This window comes from Loxodonta africana, chromosome 24 (genome assembly GCF_030014295.1).
Source record: "Loxodonta africana isolate mLoxAfr1 chromosome 24, mLoxAfr1.hap2, whole genome shotgun sequence".
Classification (NCBI taxonomy): Eukaryota; Metazoa; Chordata; class Mammalia; order Proboscidea; family Elephantidae; genus Loxodonta; species Loxodonta africana.
In genome coordinates, this window is record NC_087365.1 from 63,799,113 (window position 1) to 63,823,798 (window position 24,686).

Consider the following 24,686-nt stretch of genomic DNA (forward strand, 5'->3'; position numbering starts at 1 on the left):
GTCCTTCTCTTGCGCTCGCCCCACAAGGGCAAGGACCCCCAGGAGGTTCTCGTTCCCTGGCGGAAGGCCGGCGGCCACCCATCCCGGGCCCACCGCACGGCGCCGTTGCCCCTTTAAGAGCAGAGCCTGGCGCTCAGGCGCAGTGGGGCCGCTGCGCGCGGGCGCTGTCGGCGGCTGTTTCCTGCGGCCCAGGCGGCGGCCTCGGCGGTGGAGCGCGGTGGGGAGGGCCGTAGGGGCGCCTGGTCGCGGCGGGCCGAGCCCGGAGGTAGAGCCACCGCCCTTCGGGCCTGGCCTGCGGCGGGCGGGCGGGCGGTGTCTCCCCTTCGTTCCTTTCTCGGTCTCCCCGTCTCCGTTCCCTCGTCTCCGTTCCTGGGGGCGCATCTCCCTTACCTCGGTCCCCTCCCCGGGGGCATTTGCACCCCACTTCGGCCTCCAGCACCTCAACCTCCTCCTCGCACCGGGGGGCGTCGCCCCCACCTCGGCCCCCTGCTCACTTCGGCCTCCCACCTCGGGGCGTGTCCCCAACTTCGGTGCTCTCCCGGCGGGGTGTTGCAGTCTCTGGACTCCCCGGAGTGGGACCGTCCCGTGCGCCCCCCTCGCGTCCGGGAGCCCCCGTAGCCACCCCATGCCCGTTGCTTGCACCCTTGGATTACTCGCTCTCCCAACCGTAGTGTTTGTAATAGTTTAAGTCAGGAATTGACGCGTTTAAAATAAATTCAACCTTGGGCTTTTTCAGAAAACGGCAGAGTCCCGGGCCTTGGAGGTACTCAGGGTTGGAGCAGACTGTAAAAGTCGGGGGAGAACTCACCAGGGTTTGTGCTTTGTTTTTGTGCGGGCAGCAGGGGAACCCTTCAAATTGATGTTTGTTCCGGTGTTAACACACCTCAAAAGGCCATCTAAGTACCTAACCCTCCTACCCCCAAACTCCTGTGCCTATGTATTTTCCTTTTTTCTTCTCAACAAAGTAATGGCTAAAGTAAACAACTCCATCCTGGGTTTACAGTAGAATGTCATCCAAGAACTAGTGAAGTCCAGATTTCTCTGTAATAGCTTAAATTGTTGTGGTTGTGCTCAGGGAAAATAGAGGCATAGACTTGGAGGTAATGGCGTCCTGCTCCTCAGGCCAGCACCCCTGCCCCAAAACCCCGCTCTGCTCAGATGTGGACGTGGAACATGGCCTGGGTATAGGACCCTGCGCCCAGAGGAGGAGCTCATTTCCTATTTTGCAGTTTGTTGTTAAAAAACTTCGTTTGTATTTAGTAGAAATTGTTCCATTGGTCCTGCTCTCCCAGGAATACCAAGTCAGCGGGGCCTCATGTGAGTCTTTCAAGTGTCTGGAAAAAACCAGCCTGATTCTTTGTAAGAGTTATGGTTTCCAGGGTTAGAAGTCTGAGTTTTTCCCATCATCCTGCCCACCAAGGCTCCTTTTTTTACTGGGATCTGTTTTAAGAAGTGACACTCAGATTGGACCGTGGTCCTCCTTGTGCATTCTGGCAAACTTAGCACTTCTCCACTCCCACGTGGGCTTTGAGCTTGTGCTGACACAGAATCACTGCCTCCCCATAGGGTACAGTCGTGAGGCCTTCCCCTTCTGCTGCTGCTCAGCAGAGCCTCTTCACTCTGCCCTTGCTACTGTGAGCAAAGTTGTTGCGCTGTGGACAGTTCATGCGGAGTAGTGCATTGCATTAAGGCTTGCAGAGTTTAATACATGTTTGAAAGCCAAGTGCAGCTTCACCACCATTACCTTGACTGTGTTTTGAAATTAGGTGACAGTGATAGGATTTGGTTTGGCAAGGACATCTTTGGGCCTGCTGTTGGTGGTGTTTTGGTGACCTCACCACTGCTCACATCCATGGTCAGTGATTGATAGCTCATCGTGTGTTCCTTGGCACCCCATCAGTGGCAGTAGATGGGATTACCCCCTAGTCATGGAGCCTGTCATTGTGGAATAAACAAAGATTGCCCACCTGTTTTTTGCTCACTTGAGAACCTTTAAGGCTGCATTTTGGTGTGGTATAAAGCACACAGGGCTTTGGCCAGACAATCATGGGTGTGAATTCCAGCCCTTCCTCCTGGCTGTGCGACCATGAGCAGAGTAACCTCTTGGCCCTGATTTGCCTCATGATGTCATAGCCTAAGTGAAGTCGTGACTGGCAGGTAAACAAGTTGCTGTGGAGTCGATTCCAACTCCTGGTGACCTCTTCTGTCCCAAAATAGAACTGCACTCTATAGGGTTTTCAGTGGCTGTGATCTTTCCAAGTAGATTTTCAGGCTTTTCTTCCTAGGTACCTCTGGGTGAGTTTGAACTGCCAACCTTTCAGTTAGTAGCTGAGCGCTTTACTGTTTGTGCCAACCAAAGCTAGCCTTTAGATATGTAATGAGCTTTCAAACTGAGGAAAAATTCAAAATAAGCAGTAAGTACTTAGTAGAAAATGAAACATGCCTAATATTTGGTTTATTTTGATTTTGTAAAGATAGAGTGATGGTATCGAGATAGAGTAGTACAACATTGTATACAGGCTCTGGGTGACCCAACATTTCTTAGTAGGATATGTGATTTTAGGTCTTTTCCCAGATAGACCCTTAAATATCCAAACTCATGACTCCACTTCTGAGCAGTAGCCCACAATTTAGATGACTGTCCCAGGCTCGGGGCATAGTCTTTAGCTCAGGTCTCAGTGGCTTATCCAGATTAAACTTGGCCTCATTAACACTTACCTGTCCAGCTGTGTTAACTGGCCATGGACTATAATATAAGGGCTCTGAAACTGTTTAAAAAGGGTATAAGAAATCAATCCTTGACCATTGCAGTGGTCTGAAAAGCCTAGTATTCAGTTCTAAAGTCGGTTATGAAGGTTAACTGTACTGATGTCCCGACTGTAAAATGGGAAGAGTATTTTATTATGCCATACCCTTCAGACATTTTTTTTACCTGTTGTAAAAGGCCAGTGGTTCATCATGGCATATTCCTGGGACAAGCCATCACATCACAATTTCCAGTTGTGAGTGTGTGTGTGTAAGAGTAGAGTATCTCCCCTGCCCCTAATATTTCTTTTTTTTAATTTATTTATTTATTGTGCTTTAAGTGAAGTTTACAAATCAAGTCAGTCTCTCATACAAAAAATTATACATACCTTGCTATGTACTCCTAGCTGCTCTTCCCCAATGAGATAGCACATTCCTCCTCTCCTCCGTGTATTCCCTGTGTCCATTCAACCAGCTCTTGTACCCCTCTTCCTTCTCATCTCGCCTCCAGACAGAAGCTACCCACATAGTCTCATGTATCTACTTGAGCCAAGAAGCACACGCCTCACCAGTGTCATCATCTGTCTTATAGTCCAGTCCAATCCCTGTCCAAAGAGTTGGCTTCAGGAATGGTTCCGGTCTTGGGCTATGAGAGCGTCCAGGGACCATGACCTCTGGGGTCCCTCCAGTCTCATTCAGATCATTAAGTCTGGTGTTTTTACGAGAATTTGAGATCTGCATCCCACTGTTCTCCTGCTCCATCAGGGATTCTCTTTTATGTTCCCTGTCAGGGCAGTGATGGTGGTAGCTGGGCACCATCAAGTTCTTCCGGTCTCAGGCTGATGTAGTCGCTGGTTTATGTGGCCCTTTCTGTTTCTTGGACTCATCTTTAGCATATGTTTTTGGTATTCTTCATTTTTCTTTCCCCCAGGTGGGTTGAGATCAATTGATGCATCTTAGATGGCCGCTTGCTAGTGTTTAAGACCGCAGATGGCTCTCACCAAAGTGGGATGCAGAATGTTTTCTTAATGCGTTTTGTTATGCCAGTTGACTTAGATGTCCCCTGAAACCATGGTCCCCAACCCCCCGTGCCAGCTGCTTCGGCCTTAGAAGTGTTCTGTTGTATTCAGGAAACTTCTTTGCTTTTGGTTTAGTCCAGTTGTGGTGAACTCTCCTGTATTGTGTGTTGTCTTTTCCCTCACCTGAAATAGTTCTGGTCTACCATCTAATTAGTGAATACCCCTCTTCCTCGCCCCCACCCTCATAACCATCGAAGAATATTTTCTTCTGTGTTTAAACTTCTTCTAGCGTTCTTATAATAGTGGTCTTATACAATATTTGTCCTTTTACAACTGACTAATTTCTCTCAGGATAATGCCTTCCAGATTCCTCCATATTATGAGATGTTTCGCAGATTAATCATTGTTCTTAATCGTTCCATAGTATTCCATTATGTGAATATACCATAATATATTTCTCCATTCATCCGTTGACTGGTACCTTGGTTGCTTCTATTTTTTTGCTGTCGTAAACAGTGCTGCAATGAACATGGGTGTGCATATATCTGTTTGTGTGAAGGCTCTTATTTCTCTGGGATATATTCCAAGGAGTGAAATTGCCGGATCATATGGTAGTTCTATTTCTAGCTTTTTAAGGAAGTGCCAAATTGATTTTGAAAGTGGTTGTACCAGTTTGTATTCCCACCAGCAGTTGTAAGTGTTCCAGTCTCTCCACAACCTCTGTAACATTTATTTTGTGTTTTTTGGATTAATGCCAGCCTTGTTAGGGTGAGATGATGATATCTCACTGTAGTTTTAATTTGCATTTCTCTACTGGCTAATGATCGTGAACATTTCCTCATGTATCTGTTAGCTGCCTGAATGTCTTCTTTGGTGAAGTGCATGGTCATATCTTTTGCCCACTTTTTGATTGCATTATTTATCTTTTTGTAGTTGAGTTTTTGCAGTATCATGTAGATTTTAGAGATCAGACGCTGATTGGAAATGTCATAGCTAAAAACTTTTTCCTAGTCTGTAGGTAATCTTTTTACTCTTTTGGTGAAGTCTTTGGATGAGCATAGGTGTTTGATTTTTAGGAGCACCCAGTTATCTAGTTTCTCTTCCAATATTTCTTTATGTTTCTAATTCTGCTTTTGGAAATCGAGAGGATTGTGAGGGGAAAACAAATATAAACTTTGTATGAAAGTATTACAGTGTGTGAAGACTGATTCAGAGAACAGGTCAGTGTTTACGAGGCCTGGTAGTTTTTCCCTAACACGACCAAGTATGTTAAAGCTACTCCCGGGGCAAGTATAGTCTTGGAGAGGATATTTGTATAGTTGTGGGAGAAGTTTGACTGTGGAGTGTAAGAAGGGACACTGCATGAAGTAGTTGGGCTCAGAGAGGAGGAAGTGCCGTGCCTTTTCTTCTTGAGGGCAGTTTGGAAGAAGGTGAGAAATGTGGTTTTTTGTTTTCGAAGAGCTGGGAAGGTACACAGTACACACTTTTAAAGTGGGTGTAGGAAGTTCTAGTGGCAGCTTCTCTTACTCCTAAGATTAGGCCTTGAAACAATAAGGTATTTGTCACAATATGTTAAATTTGGGAAGACAGTTTTGTTGATGTTGCCTTTGTGTAAAATTTTATCATCAAAGTATACATATCACCATATTGAGTGGATTACTTGATTTAGGTGAATGTTGTGTTTAAAAAAAAAATTTTTTTTTTGTGTTTATGTGGGTGTATAGGGCTCCCAGATAAAATATAGGATGCCAATTAAATTTGAATTGCAAATAAACAACAAATAATTTTTTAGTATTGGTTGTTTAGCTGAATTTCAGATTTAACTGGAAGGTTTTTCCCCCTAAATCTGGTATCCCTAGGGAACAGGATGGGTGGGTGTTAACAAGGTATTCCATCTCTATTTGCAGAACCAGAATCTGGAATTAGTATATTTTGTTGTTCTGTGCTGCCCTTACTTTAACGTAACTAGCTCTTTTCACCCTAGTGCTGCCCTGAGGATGGGAGGTGCCGTGAGTGCCGGGGAGGACAATGATGAACTCATTGACAACCTGAAGGAGGCCCAGTACATCCGCACTGAGCTGGTGGAGCAGGCTTTCCGTGCTATCGATCGTGCGGACTATTATCTTGAGGAGTTTAAGGAAAACGCCTACAAGGACCTGGCGTGGAGGCATGGGAACATCCACCTTTCCGCCCCATGCGTCTACTCAGAAGTGATGGAAGCCCTGGACCTGCAGCCTGGACTCTCATTCCTGAACCTGGGCAGTGGCACTGGCTACCTCAGCTCCATGGTTGGGCTCATTCTAGGTAAATCAGGAGGACTGGAGGCCCTGCTGTGAAGCACAGTGTCTGCGTGGCATAGGGCTTGGTCTTCTTCCTAGAGAAGGTGTGTTTAGTTACTGTGTGTCCTATGTGAGTGGGGACCAGACCCTCTTGTCCTGGCTTCTACAGAAGTCACCCAGTGCTGTTTGCACCTGGTACCCAGGTGGTGGCTGGAGACGTGGTGGGAAAGCCACATCACATTTTCTACTCTGTCCCTTGTCTTTCCCACACCTCTCCCGTTCCATCCACACCCCACAGGTAGCTCAGCATACCATCGTCCTGAGGGGTGATGGGCCCAAAAGGTCTGTGTGACCTGACCTCACCACGCCCTCCGCTCAATTTCATGGACTGCCTCCTCACTCCATCTCTACAGTGAGGATAATGGGATCATAGTTCTTCCAAGTAGTTTTTGTTTTAATACTAAAATAGAATAATAACTATGTTATTTATTTTTAAATAGATTTCAAGGATGAAAGGGATTTCAAAGGTTATCTTGTTTGAAGCCATTTAACGTATTTTCATAAATACGCTGTGACAATGTACGCGGGAATACGGTCATTTTTAATCATAATAAAAGCAGTGTCAGGTAACTAAGTATCTGTTGAGTTCCCACTTTGTTTTAAGTGCTCTAGTTGGGAAAAGTGCCTTTTTGAGTGTGACACATGGGCACTTACAGGAGTGGCAGGTGCTGGGCTGGGTCTTTCCAGGTCCCTCCAAAGAGGAGGCAGGCCCAGAGGCTGTGCCACAGATGAGGGGGCTTAGACCAGAGGTGGCGGCGGTATAGCTGGTGTGAAGTAGCTGGAGTCTGTGCATTTTTAATAATTTTATTTGTTTTGTTGTTGCGAATATGCACAGCAAAACATACACCGATTCGGCAGTTTGCGCATGTACCATTTAGTGACATTGATTACGTTCTTCGAATTGTGTTACCATTCTCACCTTCCTTTTCTGAGTTTTTCCTCCCCTATTAACATAAATTCACTGTCCTCTAAGGCTTCTAATCTTCTGGGTTGCTGTTGTCAGTTTGATCCCATGTGGATAATTCTTTTTTTTTTTTTTTTACAGGTTTTATAAGGCTTTTTTTTTTTTTTTTAACTTTTATTGAGGTTTAAGTGAACGTTTACAAATCAAGTCAGACTGTCACATATAAGTTTATATACACCTTACTCCGTACTCCCACTTGCTCTCCCTCTAATGAGTCAGCCCTTCCAGTCTCTCCTTTCATGACCACGATGCCAGCTTTCAACTCTCTCTATCCTCCCATCCCTGCTCCAGACAGGAGATGCCAACACAGTCTCAAGTGTCCGCCTGATATCATTAGCTTGCTCTTCATCAGCATCTCTCTCCTACCCACTGTCCAGTCCCTTTCATGTCTGATGAGTTGTCTTCGGGGATGGTTCCTGTCCTGTGCCAACAGAAGGTTTGGGGACCATGACCGCCAGGACTCCTCTAGTCTCAGTCAGACCATTAAGTCTGGTCTTTTTATGAGAATTTGGGGTCTGCATCCCACTGATCTCCTGCTCCCTCAGGGGTTCTCTGTTGTGCTCCCTGTCAGGGCAGTCATCGGTTGTGGCCGGGCACCAGCTAGTTCTTCTGGTCTCAGGATGATGTCAGTCTCCGGTTCATGTGGCCCTTTCTGTCTCTTGGGCTCTTAGTTATCGTGTGACCTTGGTGTTCTTACCATGTGGATAATTCTTAAAAGAGCATAATGCTCAAGGCAGATATTTTTTACTAAGTTAAGCTAAATTATTATTTGGTTTTAAGAAGACTTCTGGGGATATTTTTGATTTAAGGTTTAAAGATTATCTTAAGGCAGTAGTTTCACTAGTTCATCCAACCCTCAAGGCTCCAGGATGTCTGGAGTCCGTGAGAATTTGAAATTCTGTTCTTTATTTTCCCCCTTTTGGTCAGGCTTCTTCTATGAAATCTTTGGTTAAAATGCTCAGTAATGGTAGCCAGGCACTATCCAGTTCTTCTGGCCTCATGGCAAAGGAGGCAGTTATTCATAGAGGCAAATTGCCACACAATCTATATCCTATTCCTGACTCTCCCTCTTTCTCTGTTGTTCCATGCAGATAGAGACCAATCATTGTGCCTTGGATCGCTCCTTACAAGTTTTTAAGATCCCTGGTACTACACATTGAACTAGGAGGTAGAACAGAAGCACTAAACGTGTTATTAGGCCAATTAACTGGCATGTCCCTTGAAACCATGACCTTAAACTGCCAAACCAGGAAGCCAAATCCCATGAGGTTTTTGGTTGTACACAGGCAGCCTTAGTAGCTGCTCCTTTTTTGTTTTTTGTCACTGTAAATATATCTATCACACAACTTTTGCCAATTCAACTCTTTACAGGTATACAGCTTATTGACAGCAATTACGATAATTGGCTGTTCGACCCTATGCTTAATCAACGCAATATTTCCATCACCGTTAGCCTCCCCTTACCCCCTTTCTCCTGCCTGGTAAGCACTAATAAACTTTGTTCTCTATACATTTGCCTTTTCCTTTTTTTATATCTAAGTGAAGTCATACAATATTTGTCCTTTTGTGATTGACTGACTTCACTCAGCATAATGTCTTCTAGCACCATCCATATTGTGGCATGTATCAAGACTTTGTCTCTCCTGCTGGCTGAGTAGTATTCCATTGTATTTATATACCACATTTTGTTTATCCATTCATGACAGACATTTAGGTTGTTTTTACCTTTTAGCTGTTGTGAATAGTGCTGCAGTGAACTTTGGTGTACGAATCTCTCTTCGAGTCTCTGCTTTCTAGTCTTTTGGGTATATATCTCAGAGTGGGATTGCTAGGTTTTAGTTTTAGGTTTTAGTTTTTTGAGGAACTGCCACACCGTTTTCCACAGTGGCTGTCCCATTTTGCTTTCCCATGAGCAATGGGTAAGGGTTCCAGTTTCCCCACATGCTTGCCATCATTTGTTTTATTTTTTTATCCTAGCCATCCCAGTGGGAGTGAAATGGTATCTTATTGTGGTTTTGATTTGCATCTCTGATGGCCAGTGACGCTGAGCGTCTTTTTATGTGTTTGGTGGCCATTTGGATGTCCTCTTTGGTAAAATATTTATTCAAGTCCTTTGCCCATTTTATGATTGGGTTATCTTTCTTTTTGTTGTTAAGTTGTTGGAGTTTTATATGTAATTTGGGTAGTAGATTCTTGTTGGACATGTGGTTTCCGAAGATATTCTTCCAGTTGGCAGCTTGTCTTTTCACTTTTTTGGTAAAGCCTTTTGCTGAACACAAGTTTTTAATATTTATGAGGTTCCATTTATTCATTATGTCTTTTGCTGTTTGTGCTTTTGTTATTACATTAGATAATCCATTGTCAGTGTTGCCCTGCTTTTTCTTCTAAGAATTTTATGGTTTTAGTTTGCACATTTAAGTCCTTAGTCCGTTTTGAATTTTTTTTTGTGTATGGTGTGAGGCATGGATCCTGTTTCATTTTTCTACATGTGAAAATCCAATTTTCCCAGCGCCATTTACTGAAGAGACTCATATTTCTCCATTGAATGGACTTAGCACCCTTGTCAAAAATCAGTTGACCGTAGTTGTATGAGCTTATTTCTGGACTCTAAACTCTGTCCCATTGGTCTGTGTGTCTATTGTTATATGAGTACCAGGCTGTTTTGATTACTGTAGCTATGTAGTATGTTTTAAAATAAAAAGTGTGAGTCCTTCTGCTTTGTTCTTCTTTTTCAGCATTGCTTTAGCTATTCGTGACCTCGTGCCATTCCATATAAAGTTGAGGATTGGTTTTTCTATTTCTATAAAGAAGGCTGTTGGAATTTTGAGCAAGATTGTGTTGAATCTATACGTTGCTTTGGGTAAGATTGACATCTTAACAATATTAAGTCTTCCAGTCCCTGAACGTGGAGCATCTTTCCATTTATTTAAGTCTTCTTTAATCTCTTTCAGTAGTGTTTTATAGTTTTCATTGTGTAAGTCCTTCACATCCCTGGTTAGATTTATTCCTAGGTACTTTATTCTCTTAGATGCTGTTGTAAATGATATTGTTTCCCTAATTTCCCTTATAGATTTCTCATTGCTGGTGTAGAGAAACCCAGCTGATTTCCGTTTGTTGACCTAGTACCCTGCAACTTTGCTAAATTACTCTATTAGCTTTAAAAGTTTTCTTGTGGACTCTTTGGGATTTTCTATACGTTGTTGTTGTTAGGTGCTGTCGAGTCGATTCCAACTCATAGTGACCCCATGCACAACAGAAAGAAACACTGCCTGGTCTTGCGCGATCCTCACAATTGTGCTGTGTTTGAGCCCATTGTTGCAGCCACTGTGTCAGTCTGTCTCGTTGAAGGTCTTCCTCTTTTTCACTGACCCTGTATTTTACTAAGCATGATGTCCTTCTCCAAGGACTGTTCCCTCCTGATAACATGTCCGAAGTATATGAAATGAAGTCTTAACCATCGCTGCCTCTAAAGAGCATCCTGGCTGTACTTCTTCCAAGACAGATTTGTTCGTTCTTCTGGTAGTCCACAGTATATTCATTACTCTTCGCCAGAAGCATAATTCAAAGGTGTCAGTTCTTCTTAGGTCTTCCTTATTCATTGTCCAGCTTTCACATTCATTTGAGGCGATTGAAAACACTATGGCTTGGGTCAGATGCACCTTAGTCCTTAAAGTGATATCTTTGGTTTTTAACACTTTAAAGAGATCTCTGGTGGCACACGTTATCTGATTTCTTGACTGCTGCTTCCGTGGGCCTGATTATGGATCCAAGTAAAATGAAATCCTTGACAACTTCAATCTTTTCTCTGTTTATCGTGATGTTGCTTAATGGTCCAGTTGTAAGGATTTTTGTTTTCTTTATGTTGAGGTGTAATCTGCACTGAAGGCTGTGATCTTTGATCTTCATCAGTAAGTGCCTCAAGTCCTTTTCACTTTCAGCAACCAAGGTTGTATCATCTGCATAATGCAGGTTGTTAATGAGTCTTCCTCCAATCCTGATGCCCCGTTCTTCTTCATATAATCCAGTTTCTTAGATTATTTGCTCAGTTTACAGATTGAGTAAGTGTGGTGAAAGAATACAGCCCTGACACACACCTTTCCTGACTTTAAACCACGCAGTGTCCCCTTGTTCTGTTTGAATGACTGCCTCTTGGTCTAAGTATAGGTTCCTTGTGAACATAATTAAGTGTTCTGGAATTCCCATTCTTCGCAATGTTATTCATAATTTGTTATGATTTACACATTGAATGCCTTTGCGTAATCAGTAAAACACAGGTAAACATCTTTCTGGTATTCTCTGCTTTCAGCTATGACCCGTCTGGCGTCAGCAGTGCTATACCTTGTTTCATGTCCTCTTCTGGATCCAGCTTGAATTTCTGGCAGTTCCTTGTCGATGTACTATTGTAACATCTTTTGAATGATCTTCAGCCAAATTTTCTATATAGGATCATATTATCTCAAATAGAGATGATTTTACCTCTTCTTTTCCAATCCGGTTACCTTTTATTTCTTTTTCTTGTCTTATTGCTCTGGCTAGGACTTTTTTTTTCTGTTTGTTTTGATTCCCCAAACTAGAATTTATTTACTTTTGGTGTCAATATACACAACCAAACATACCTCCATTCACAGTTTCTACAGGAACAGTTCAGTAACAGACTACATACTTCACGTCGTGTCACTATTCTATCTCTACCCATATTGGTTAATCTTCTCTGCCCCTTAAAGTTCTCATCTGTGCTTTTATTATTTATTAATTTTTATTGTGCTTTAGGTGAAAGTTTACAGAGTGAATTAGTTTCCCATTCAATAGTTTATACATAAAGTGTTCCATGACATTGGTTGCATTCCCCACAATGGGTCAGCACTCTCCCCATTTCTGCCCTGCATTTCCCGTTTCTTTTCCTCTGGATTTTCTACCCCTTCCTGCCTTTTCATCTTTGCTTTTGGGCAAATGTTGTCTTTGTGATCTTATATAATTGATTGTTCCGAGGAACACATTCTTCTTGGGTGTTATTTATTTTATGGGCCTATCTATTGTTTAGCTGAAATGTGGTCTCTTGGGAGTGGCTTCAATTCCAGGTCAGAATAGTGCCTTAGGGCCGTAGTCTTGGGGATTCCTCTGGCTAGGACTGCCATAGTCTCAGGGATTTCTCTGGCTAGGACTTCTAATATAGTACTGAATAGATGTGGTAAGAGTCAGTACGTTTGTCTTGTTCCGGATTTCAATGGGAAAGCTCTCAGTCTTTCTCCAGTAAGTATAATGTTGGCCGTTGGCTTTTCATATATGCGCTGAATCATATTCAGGAATTTTTCTTCTATTCAATCATCTTTAGGTTTTTTATCAAGAAAGAGTGTTGGATTTTATCAAATATTTTTTCTGCATCCACAGAGGTTGTTGCCGGGTGAAAACCCTAGGCTTTGCTTGGTGCGACTTGTTACAGTCAATTAACAAGAAGCCGAGGTGGGAGATGAGAAAGATGTCTTTATTGAGGTGTACAGGGAAAGCCGCAATCAGGGCTGCTGCCTCCAAGACTGCTCGCAGGCAGCTTGGGAAGATGGGCTTTTACAGAGAGCAGTCAAGGAAATGCAAATTCATCATGGATATTCAGGATTGACTTTCACGCAAGAGCTCAGAGCTTAGACAAGGGTTTGATTCCCCAGCATGGAGGAAGCGATGAATTTTTCTTCATTAGGATGTTAAGTCTCCACCCAGAGGGAGGTTGAGGCCATCTATGGCCCATTCTGTGGTTATCTTGTCAAGGACAGTTTCAGAAGAAAGGGCAGCTTATTTTGCCCTTTGCAGGAGGGTAAGTCAGAGCAGGTATCTCTTAGAAGGGTTGGGCTCTGAGGCTGCCTGCGTCAAGATGACATGTATTTCTTCTCCTTTTTTTCTATTGATGTGTTGTATTATGTTGATTGATTTTCTAATGTTGAGCCATCCCTGTATTCCTGGAATAAATCCCACTTGGTCATGGTATATAATTCTAATATGCTGTTGTATTTTGTTCGCTGGTTTTTGTTCAGGATTTTTGTATCTACTCATAAGAGATATTGGCCTGTAGTTTTCTTTTCTTGTGGTGTCTTTGTCTGGTTTTGGTTTCTGGGTTATGTTTACTTCATAGAATGAATTAGGGAGTGTTCCTTCCTTCCCGATCTTTTGGACGAGATTAAACAGTATTGGTGTAAATTTTTCTCTAAATGTTTGGTAGAATTCCCCAGTGAAGCCATTTGGTCTAGGACTTTTTCTTGTTGGGAGGTTTTTGGTCACTGACTCAGTCTCTTCACTTGGTATGGGTCTACTGAGACTTTCTGTTTCCTGTTGAGTCAGTTTGGGTAGGTTGTGTGCTCCTAAGAATTTGTCCGTTTCATCTAGATTATCTAGTTTATTGCCATACAGTTGTTTATAGGATCTGTGCATTTTTTTTGATGTTGGAACTGACAGGATTTGCTGATGCACTGGATGTGGTTGTGAAAGAAAGAAATACAAAGAATGACTGAAAATACTATTTTTTAAATTTTTTATTGTGCTTTAAGTGAAAGTTTACAAATCAAGTCAGTCTCTCATGCAAAAACTTATATACACCTTGCTATGTACTCCTAATTGCTCTCCTCCTAATGAGACAGCCCGCTCCTTCCCTCCACTCTCTCTTTTCATGTCCATTCCGCCAGCTTCTGACCGCCTCTGCCCTCTCATCTCCCCTCCAGGGAGGAGATGCCAACATAGTCTCAGGTGTCTGCTTGATCCAAGAAACTCATTCTTCACCAGCATCTTTTTCTATCCCATTGTCCAGTCCAGTCTCTGTCTGAAGTGTTGGCTTTGGGAATGGTTCCTGTCTTGGGCTAACAGAAGGTCTCGGGGCCATGGCCACCAGGGTCCTTCTAGTCTTAGTCAGACCATTAAGTCTGGTCTTTTTATGAGAATTTGAGGTCTGCATCTTGCTCCTCTCCTGCTCCCTCAGGGGTTCTCTGTTGTGTTCCCTGTCAGGGCAGTCATCAGGTGTAGCAGGGCAGTCATCAGGTGTAGCAGGGCACCATCTAGTTCTTCTGGTCTCAGGATGATGTAGTCTCTGCTTTATGTGGTCCTTTCTGCCTCTTGGGCTCATAATTACCTTGTGTCTTTGGTGTTCTTCATTCTCCTTTGCTCCAGGTGGGTTGAGACCAATTGATGCATCTTAGATGGCCACTTGCTAGCTTTTAAGACCCCAGACACCACTCTTCAAAGTGGGATGCAGAATGTTTTCTTAATAGATTTTATTATGCCAGTTGACTTAGATGTCCCCTGAAACCGTGGTCCCCAAACCGCTGCCCCTGCTACGCTGGCCTTCAAAGTGTTCAGTTTATTCAGGAAACTTCTTTGCTTTTGGTTTAGTCCAGTTGTGCTGACCTCCCCTGTATTGTGTGTTGTCTTTCCCTTCACCTAAAGTAGTTCTTATCTATTATCTAATTAATGAATACCCCCCTCCAACCCCCCCTCCATCCCCCCTCTCGTAACCATCAAAGAATATTTTCTCCTGTGTTTAAACTGTTTCTCGTGTTCTTGTAATAGTGGTCTTATACAGTATTTGTCCTTCTGCAACTGACTAATTTCATTCAGCATAATGCCTTCCAGATTCCTCTGTGTTATGAACTGTTACGTGGGTTCATCACTGTTCTTTGTTGATGCATAGTATTCCTTTGTGTGAATATACCATAATTTATTTACCCATTCATCTGTTGATGGACACCTTGGTTGTTTCCATCTTTTTGCTATTGTAAACAGTGCTGCATTGAACATGGGTAGGCATTTATCTGTTCATGTAAAGGCTGTTATTTCTCTAGAATATATTCCAAGGAGTGGGATTGCTCAATCTTATGGTAGTTCTATTTCTAGCTTTTTAAGGAAGCACCAAATCAATTTCCAAAGTAGTTGTACCATTTTACACTCCCACCAGCAGTGTAGAAGTGTTCCAGTCTCTCCACAACCTCTCCAACATTTCTTATTTTGTGTTTTTTAGGTTGATGCCAGCCTCATTGGAGTGAGATGGAATCTCACTGTAGTTTTGATTTGCATTTCTCTAGGGTCGCTATGAGTCGGAATAGATTCGATGGCGCTGGGTTTGGTTTTGGGTTTGAATGGCTAATGATCATGAGCATTTCCTCGTGTATCTGTTAGCTACCTGAATGTCTTCTTTAGTGAAGTGTCTGTTATATCTTTTTGCTATTTTTTAATTGGGTTATGTGTCTTTTTGTAATTGAATTTTTGCAGTATCGTGTAGATTTTAGAGATCAGGTGCTGATTAGAATTGTCATAGCTGAAAACTTTCTCCCAGTCTGTGGGTGGTCTTTTTACTCTTTTGGTGAAGTCTCTGCATGAGCATAGGTGTTTGATTTTTAGGAGCTCCCGGTTATCTAGTTTCTCTTCTGCATTCTTAGTAATGTTTTGTATACTGTTTATGCCATGTATTAGGGCTCTTAGCGTTGTCCCTATTTTTTCTTCCATGATCTTTATCGTTTTAGATTTTACATTTAGGCCTTTGATCCATTTTGAGTTAGTTTTTGTGCATGGTGTGAGTTCTGGGTTTTGTTTCATTTTTTTGCAGATGGATATCCAGTTATGCCAGCACCATTTGTTAAAAAGACTGTCTTTTCCCCATTTAACTGATTTGAAGGCTTTGTTAAATATCAACTGCTCATATGTGGATGGATTTATGTCTGGATTCTCAATTCTGTTCATTGGTCTATGTATCTGTTGTACTAGTACCAGGCTGTTTTGACTACTGTGGTGGTATAATAGGTTCTAAAATCAGGTAGAATGAGGCCTGCCACTTTGTTCTTCTTTTTCAGTAATGCTTTAGTTATCTGGGGCCTCTTTCCCTTCCATATGAAGTTGGTGATTTGTTTCTCTATCTGGATCAGAATTGCATTAAATCTATAGATCGCTTTTGGTGGAATAGACATTTTTACAATGTTAAGTCTTCCTATCCATGAGCAAGGTATGTTTTTCCACTTATGTGGATCTCTTTTGGTTTCTTACAGAAGTGTTTTATAGTTTTCTTTGTATAAATCTTTTACATTTCTGGTAAGATTTATTCCTAAGTATTTTATCTTCTTGGGGGCTACTGTAAATGGTATTGGTTTGGTGATTCCCTCTCCCATGTTCTTTTTGTTGGAGTAGAGGAATCCAACTGATTTTTGTGTGTTTATCTTGTATCCTGATACTCTGTTGAGCTCTTCTATTAGTTTCAGTAGTTTTCTTGAGGATTCCTTAGGGTTTTCTGTGTATAAGATCATGTCATCTGCAAATAGAGGTACTTTTACTTCTTCCTTGCCAATCTGGATGCCCTTTATTTCTTTATCTAGCCTAATTGCTCTGGCTAGGACCTCCAACACAATGTAGAATAAGAGCAGTGATAAAGGACATCCTTGAAGAATGACTGATAATATTTTGACTTAAGTATCTTGACCTTGTAACAAATCAGTGTAAGAGCTCTGAATATTGGTGACTTCAAGTTCTAGTGGCTTAGAAGCCACATAAGAACGGATTAGTATTTTATGTCATAGCGTTGTGTCTTTGTAGTTGCTGTCATTTTAGAAAATCTCAGTGATAATAATAGCTTTTTGTGTATGGAATGAAATTTTTGGTTTCTTTTGAGACTCTGACCATTTGGCTTTAGGCTATGGAGTGCTGCCTTCGTAATTTTAAACGTGTGTTGTTTTCAGCCACCTGCTTTCTGACCTTATTTTTTAGCTCGTCTTGGATGCGACACGTTTGCATGCATTGTGATGGGAACACGGTGCTCGCTTTATTTATCAGGCTGGAATTATGAAATCGTGATTCTCTCCCTTGTAGTTGGTGTGTGGGGGAAGTGGGCTATCAAACTGACTAGATTAGAAGTGCTGCTGAAAATAACTGGAATGTCTGTTGCACTCGACATTCCCTAAAAGTTATAAAGAATGAGCTGAAATTTGAGATTGTTGTTTCTTCGGTTCCTGAGAATTTCATGAGCTGTTGGGAAGAGGATCCGGGGAGAGGAAAAGACAAGTTTTCTGCGGTGATGGGCCTTGCTGCTGCTTTGGCTGTGCAGCCTGGAGGGTGTAGAGAGGCTCAGGCCTGCAGGGTGCAGGTGACCAGGGGTCATTGTCACATCCCTTGCAGTGTAGGGGTTTCTGTCACAGTGGTTCTGGCCTCAGCACTGTGCCAGGAGTCACCAGCCATGAGGAGCCCTCTTGTTCGGGATCCGCAACATCTGCTGTGTACCCCTGCCTGCTTGTCACTTTTTATTGGGGGCAGGTAGGCGCATGGGTCCTTCCTCTGTGTGGTTTTAAACTTCTGAGGGGTAGGGATCACATCCCACATCTATTGCATCTGTTACTGGAATTAACTACTTACTGTGTGATTGTGAAGATGAAGTGTCGATGAGAATATCATGAGTGAAAACAGCAAGCAGATGTCCTTGGTCTTGGCACAGTGATCCCATGCCAGAGTAACGGGAGAGACAAGTATGTGAGAAGGTGCTGGGAGAGGGGCCAGGTGGCAGACATGCAGCAGAGCCTTGGCTGGGGCTGCTTATCAAGGAAGGGGCTGGGTGCTCAATACAAAGTGCAGAGGTTCTGGCCTGTTTGCCACTGTTCCTGCTGGACTGTGGGCGAGTGTCACACTGCTAATTCATGGGGACACCTTACTGAAGTCCCCTTGCATGTTCCACTGGTTTTCACACAGATTTTTGTAACGGGGGTGTGACGTACATGGAGGTATGGTGTGCAAAAGTGTTAGTTAGGGCTTGGTGGATTTTTGTATCTCTACCCTGGGGGCACCACCTGGGCCAAGGTACCGAGTGTGGGCAGCCCCTGAGGGCTTCTCATGCCTCCTCCCATAACTAGAACCCCTGTCCCACTTAGAGACCACTGCCCAGTCTCATTTGCAAATGAACTTGGCTTAGTTCCATCTTAAAATGATTCTTTAAAGTTTGAGAGCAGGGTTACCTGGCTTCTGAAGACCTGCCAGCCTTTAGCTGTGGAATCAGCAGTATGATGGAAAGATGTCTTTACAGTGTGTGAGTGGGGCTGCCCCGGACGCTGGAGAAATTGGTGGGGAATTTAGGCCCAGTGATGTGTTTACAATTTGAGACCTCATGGATTTCTGTAATTATACTGTCAGATTGGTGCTTTGTGGCTAATAAAACAGAAGTGAACAATCAGGAAGAGCCCTCGCCCTAGCTCTGAGTGTTCCTATTTGTAAACCTTCAGGTCCTTTTGGTGTCAACCACGGGGTAGAGCTTCACTCCGATGTGACTGAGTACGCGAGGCAGAAGCTGGACTTCTTTATCAAGACCAGTGACAGCTTTGACAAGTAAGAGGCAGGGCTGTTCAGCTGTCAAAGGCTATGACTGCCGTTTAATGGGCTTTTGATCAGATGTGTGGAAGTGGCGCATCAGCGTTCACACACCGACAGAATCGGTGAAGCCGTGGTGCAGTAACCATAGGGTTATGTGCCTTGTCTAGTTTTTGTTTTTGAAGGTCTGTGTTTTTAAGGGCTTTAAACTTCTTGAGGGTAGGAACCACTCCCAACAAAGGTACCTAGGTCCAGGTAATTTTCACCAGTATAATAAGAGAAGAAAACAGAATTTTTTGCTCACTTAGCACGTTTCCAGTGTAGATGAGTTCATATCACCTAATTGTTTGTAAAATTAAATTGCTGTATTTATCTTTAAACAGTGTATATAACTAGCTCTTGCCATTTTCCAATAAAACATTGAAGTTCTTATTTTACAGATTAAAATTTTTAGAGAAACCTAATCTATTTTTCCCTCATCTTATTCATTGTGTAGTAGTTCTTCCATGAGACAGAGCAAAAACAGTGATGATCGGAGATTGTTTTAAATTTGAATTATGCTTATATATTCATTCTCATAATATTTTGTTTAGAATTTCTAGGGTTCTATAATTCTTTTTGGACATCCGGCTTTCAGCTTCTGACCTTATAAATGTATTACATTACTGTGGAATTTTACCATTAAAACATAACCCACAGATAGAATAGATAACTGTATCGACATGTTAACCCATTGCTGTCAAGTTGATTGTGACTCATATAAAGACCTTATAGGACAGAACAGAACTGCCCCGTAGAGTTTCCAAGCTGTAACCTTTATGGAAGCAGACTGGCACATCTGTCTCCCAAGGAGCAGCTGGTGGATTCAAACCACTGACCTTTTGGTTAGCAGTCGAGCACTTAATGCACTGTGCCGACAGTGCTCCTCATAGACATGTCACAACGTGATAGATTTAGTTGCAGAAAACATTTTTTACTTTCAGGTTTGAATTCTGTGAACCATCGTTTGTTACTGGCAATTGCCTAGAAATCTCTCCAGATTGTACTCAGTATGATCGTGTGTACTGTGGGGCTGGTGTTCAGAAAGAGCATGAAGACTACATGAAGAATCTGCTCAAAGTTGGGGGTATCCTTGTCATGCCGCTGGAAGAGAAGGTCAGAGTCCCTCCCTCACAGATGTTTGTTCTGAGCATTTCACACGCACAGATTTCCCCTCGGAACCCTCGCAGCAACCTCTCCATTTCACATATGAGAAACAGAGGCAGGGATAGGTAAGGAGCTCACCCAGGTCGTACAGGTAGCCATTCCAGGCGCAAGGCCTGTGCTCCGAACCTTCTCTTCACCTCTCTCCTCTTTTCCTTGCTCCTCTCCCTTGCTTCTTTCCTTTTTTCACTGTTCCCCTCTTTCCCCTCCACCATCTTTCCCCCTACCCCGCCCCAAGTCAGCATATAACTGTTCTTCTGAGTGTTTGCTGCCTTGATGGTATTTTGTAGGAATCTTCTCCAAGTTTGCTATTTGCTCTTGAATGTTTGTGTGTGTTTTAGATACTGTATTTCATTGGGAAAAATAGATTGTAATAAATCATTAATAGACATGAATGTGTCAGACACAAAGAATTAGGAAACACAGAAATGATAAAAATTAAAAGATTGTGCAATTTTGTGCTGTTTTTAAGTGTTAGCATTTAATTAACTTTGTTCTAAAATATCCATTTTAGAAAGTTCAGAAGACAAGAATATTAAGAAAAACCGCTCATAGTCAATGATGTAACTGCCATTAATGTATAATTCTTCCAGCACTTTTCTTTCCGTTTGTAGTCCTTCCTTTTTAAAAATGTTATTGTACATAGTGGTTTGTAACTTGCAGTGTTTACTTAAAAAATCATGTACTGTTCTACATTGTTAGAACATCAGGCTGTGTGTGCTTTTTCAGTTATTTATTCTTATACAAAGGCTTTAGTGAGTACCCTTAGATTTAAAAAGTTTTCATCGATAAATATTATGTGTCTATAATATGTGTCTGGTTTTGAACATCACCACAAAAAAACCATTATCATAACCTAAAAAATGAATTACATACTTTGGACATGTTGTCAGGAGAGATCAGTCCCTGGAGGAGGACATAATGCTTGGTAAAATACAGAGTCAACAAAAAAGAAGAAGGCCCTCAACAAGATGGATTGACACAGTGACTGCAACAATGTGCTTAAGCATAACAATGAACAATGATTGTGGGCATGGTGCAGGACCGGGCGGTGTTTTGTTCTGTTGTACACGGGGTCGCGGTGAGTTGGGACAGTTTCAATGGCACCTAACAACAACAACAGCATCTTCAAGGAGCCTTGGTGGCACAGTGGTTAAGAGCTCAGCTGCTAACCAAAAAATTGGCAGTTCAGATCCACCAGTCACTTCTTGGAAACCCTATGGGCAGCTCTACTCTGTCCTGTATGATGGCTATGAGTCAGAATTGACTCATTGGCAAAGGGTTTGATTTGGATTTCGGTTTGTATCTTCAAATATTCCACTAGTGTTCAGGTTTTCCCAGTTGTCTTATAAAATTTTTTAATAGTTCAAGTGAGGATGCATTTCAGGTTCGTATGTTACATTTGGTTAATATATGTCTTAAGTGTTTTTCTAATCTATAGGTTCTCCTTTCTATCTTATTTCCTTTTGTCTCATAAAGTTACTGTCCAAGCTGGCAGTGGGACCCAGAGATTTGGGTAGATCCAGGTTTTATTTATCTTTTTAAGAACAGTTTTTGGTGGGGAAATGTCCTTCCATGCCAAGGCATAGCATGACTGGAGGCCTCTTTGTCTGATCCATTTGTCCATTGGGGGCCCCAGAATAATGCCTCATAGTTCTGTCATTTTGTCCTTCTGTCACTGGCATATCCTGTACAGAAGAGATGGGATGAATTTGATCCTCCACCTGTGTTTATCAGCTCTCTGCCAAAGGTAGTGACCGATGTGGTGTGTTTGTCTGTGTTTTAGTATCACTATGAATTCATGGATTTAAACATACCTGCATTATTCTGACTGAAGCTGAAATTGTTCTGTCTTTGGCCAGTGGAAGCCTCTTCAGGTTGGATCTTGAGTCCTTTGGTGGCCTCAGTGTCTTTGATAGTCTCATTGCTTTCTGGTAAGAAAAGGTGTCCCTGACTCGGTTTATACATTTTTTTACCACAGACTTGGAATTAACCATTTTTCGGAGAATGCCTGTTCCATTGTGATGGGGATTGGTTTTTAGATACAATCGGGGTATTAGGAGTAGATACTCACTGCTGTTGAGCTAGTCTCTCTTTTTTTTTTAATCTTTTTTTAGCCTTTTCTGCCGACCTCTAGAGCCAGGAAGTACACACATACACCCGCGCATGCCCCACACACCACACACATCCCACACACACGTATCCCACACACACACATATCCCACACACACACATATCCCACATAACCACACACATCTCACACACACACATCCCACACACAGAGCCCACACACATATCCCACACACACATCCCACACACACGTCCCACACACACGTCCCGCACACACACCCCACACACACTCACATCGCACACACACATCCCACACACACAGCGCACACACACATCTTAGACACACGCATATCCCACTCACACACGTATCCCACACACACACATCCTACACACTCACACATATCCCCCCACACACATCCCACACACACACATCCCACACACACTCACACGTATCCCACACACATATCCCACACGCACACACATATCCCCCCCAAACAACCCCCCCACACACATATCCTACACTCTCACACATATCCCACACACACACAACCCTGCCACACATATCCCACATACACCCATACACACACATACCTGTGCGCACGCGCACACACACACACACACACACACACACTTTGAAAAGATAAAAGGTACCATGAATTCGTACTGCTAATTTCAATTCAGAATTAGGACCAGGGGGGTTTCTAGTAACCTCTTCCATCTCACATCAGTATCTCCCTTCTCTCACATGCTGAGTTCTGGTGCCCAGCCACTTCTGCTTACTGTTTATCCTGTAATACATCATATCACCAGCCATCTGGTTACTGAAAATAGTTCAATTTTTTATGAAGTTTTTTTTTTTTTTTTTTTTGCCTTTTTAGCCTTTGTAATGCACTAGGGATGTTCAGGTCACTATGTTTAGAGCCAGAAAGAGCATGGAATAATACTTCCTGGGAGGTTACACTACCAGCCAGATACACAGCTTATTTTCTTTCAGTTTTTAGGGTTTGCTACATTAAGCCTGGAAACCCTGGTGGTGGTGTGGTTAAGAGCTATGGCTGCTAACCGAAAGGTCAGCAGTTTGAATCCCCCAGGCCCTCCTTGGAAACCCTATGGAGCAGTTATACTCTGTCCCATAGGGTTGCTATGAGTCTCTGTTGTGTTCCCTGTCAGGGTAGTCATCAGGTGTAGCCGGGCACCATCTAGTTCTTCTGGCTCAGGAGGATGTAATCTCTGATTTACGTGGTCCTTTCTGCCTCTTGGGCTCGTAATTCCGTTGTGTCTTTGGTGTTCTTCATTCCCCCTTGCTCCAGGTGGGTTGAGACCAGTTGATGCATCTTAGATGGCTGCTTGCTAGCGTTTAAGACCCAAGACGCCACTCTCCAAAGTGGGATGCAGAATGTTTTCTTAATAGATTTTATTATGCCAGTTGACTTAGATATCCCCTGAAACTGTGGTCCCCAAACCCCTGCCCCTGCTATGCTGGCCTTCAAAGTGTTCAGTTTATTCAGGAAACTTCTTTGCTTTTGGTTTAGTCCAGTTGTGCTGACTTCACCTGTATTGTGTGTTGTCTTTCCCTTCACCTAAAGTAGTTCTTATCTACTATCTAATTAATGAATACCCCTCTTCCACCCTCCCTCCCTCCCCCCTCTCATAACCATCAAAGAATATTTTCTTCTCTGTTTAAACTGCTTCTCGAGTTCTTACAATAGTGGTCTTACACAATATTTGTCCTTTTGCAACTGACTAATTTCACTCAGCATAATGCCTTCCAGATTCCTCCATGTTATGAAATGTTTCACAGATTCCTCACTGTTCTTTATCAATGTGTAATATTCCACTGTGTGAATATACCATAGTTTATCCATTGATCTGTTGATGGGCACCTTAGTTGCTTCCATCTTTTTGCTATTGTAAACAATGCTGCATTGAACATGGGTGTGCCTATATCTGTTCGTGTAAAGGCTCTTGTTTCTCTAGGATATATTCCAAGGAGTGGGATTGCTGTATCGTGTGGCAGTTCTATTTCTAACTTTTCAAGGAAGCACCAAATCGATTTCCAAAGTGGTCATACCATTTTACATTCCCACCAGCAGTGTATAAGTAAGTGCCAGTCTCGCCACAACCTCTCCAACATTTCTTATTTTGTGTTTTTTGGATTAAAGCTATTCTTGTTGGAGTGAGATGAAATCTCATGGTAGTTTGGATCTGCATTTCTCTAATGGGTAATGATCGTGAGCATTTCCTCATGTATCTGTTAGCTAGCTGAATGTCTTCTTTAGTGATGTATCTGCTCATATCCTTTGTCCATTTTTTAATTGGCTTATTTGTCTTTTTGTGGTTGAGTTTTTGCAGTATCATGTAGATTTTAGAGATCAGACGCTGATCGGAAATGTCATAGCTAAAAACTTTTTCCCAGTCTGTAGGTAATCTTTTTTCGTGAAGTCTTTGGATGAGCATGTGTGTTTGATTTTTAGGAGCTCCCAGTTATCTAGTTTCTCTTCTGCATTGTTAGTAATGTTTCGTATACTGTTTATGCCATGTATTAGGGCTCCTAGCATTGTCCCTATTTCTTCTTCCATCATCTTTATCGTTTTAGATTTTATATTTAGGTCTTTGATCCATTTTGAGTTAGTTTTTGTGCATGGTGTGAGGTACGGGTCTTGTTTCATTTTTTTGCAGATGGATATCAAGTTATGCCAGCACCATCTGTTAAAAAGACTGTCTTTTCCAGGCTTTGTGCATCATTTATTGTTTATTTCTAACTAGTGGGTGTTCATTTTAACTACCAAATCCTTTTTCCTCTGTTTTGCTTATTTTTAACAATCTTTTATTGATACATTGGAATGTGATTCATTGAGGGGTCTTTGTGCTCTTCCTGGGTTTTTCTGCTGTTAGAGGCGTGCCAACATGAAGGACCTGTGCACCCGCTATGGACATTTTTGTGTCTCACTTTCAGCCAGCTTCTAGGATCTTCTCCAGCCACAGTCTCAAAAGTGCTCATGTCCCACCAAAGGCTCTGCATTTTAGAAAGTCTTG

The 24,686-nt window shown here is 42.5% G+C and overlaps 1 protein-coding gene across 4 annotated transcripts in view; it reads left to right on the forward strand.

The window, feature by feature from the left end:
- Window positions 1-203: 203 nt before the first annotated feature.
- PCMTD2 (protein-L-isoaspartate (D-aspartate) O-methyltransferase domain containing 2) overlaps window positions 204-24,686 on the forward strand; it is a 30,901-nt gene continuing 6,418 nt past the window's right edge. For 3 of the 4 annotated variants that reach the window (XR_010319337.1, XR_010319336.1, XM_003421755.4), the window contains exons 1-4: window positions 204-265; window positions 5,749-6,068; window positions 18,293-18,395; window positions 19,361-19,532. Coding sequence is in view for 2 of the 4 variants with exons in the window: in XM_003421755.4 (XP_003421803.1) it covers window positions 5,762-6,068; window positions 18,293-18,395; window positions 19,361-19,532 (582 nt within the window). In the remaining 2 variants the exon portion in view is untranslated. Of the gene's footprint in view, window positions 266-4,122; window positions 5,320-5,748; window positions 6,069-18,292; window positions 18,396-19,360; window positions 19,533-24,686 lie in introns of those variants that run through there. The other variant, XM_064276420.1, reaches the window with a different exon arrangement.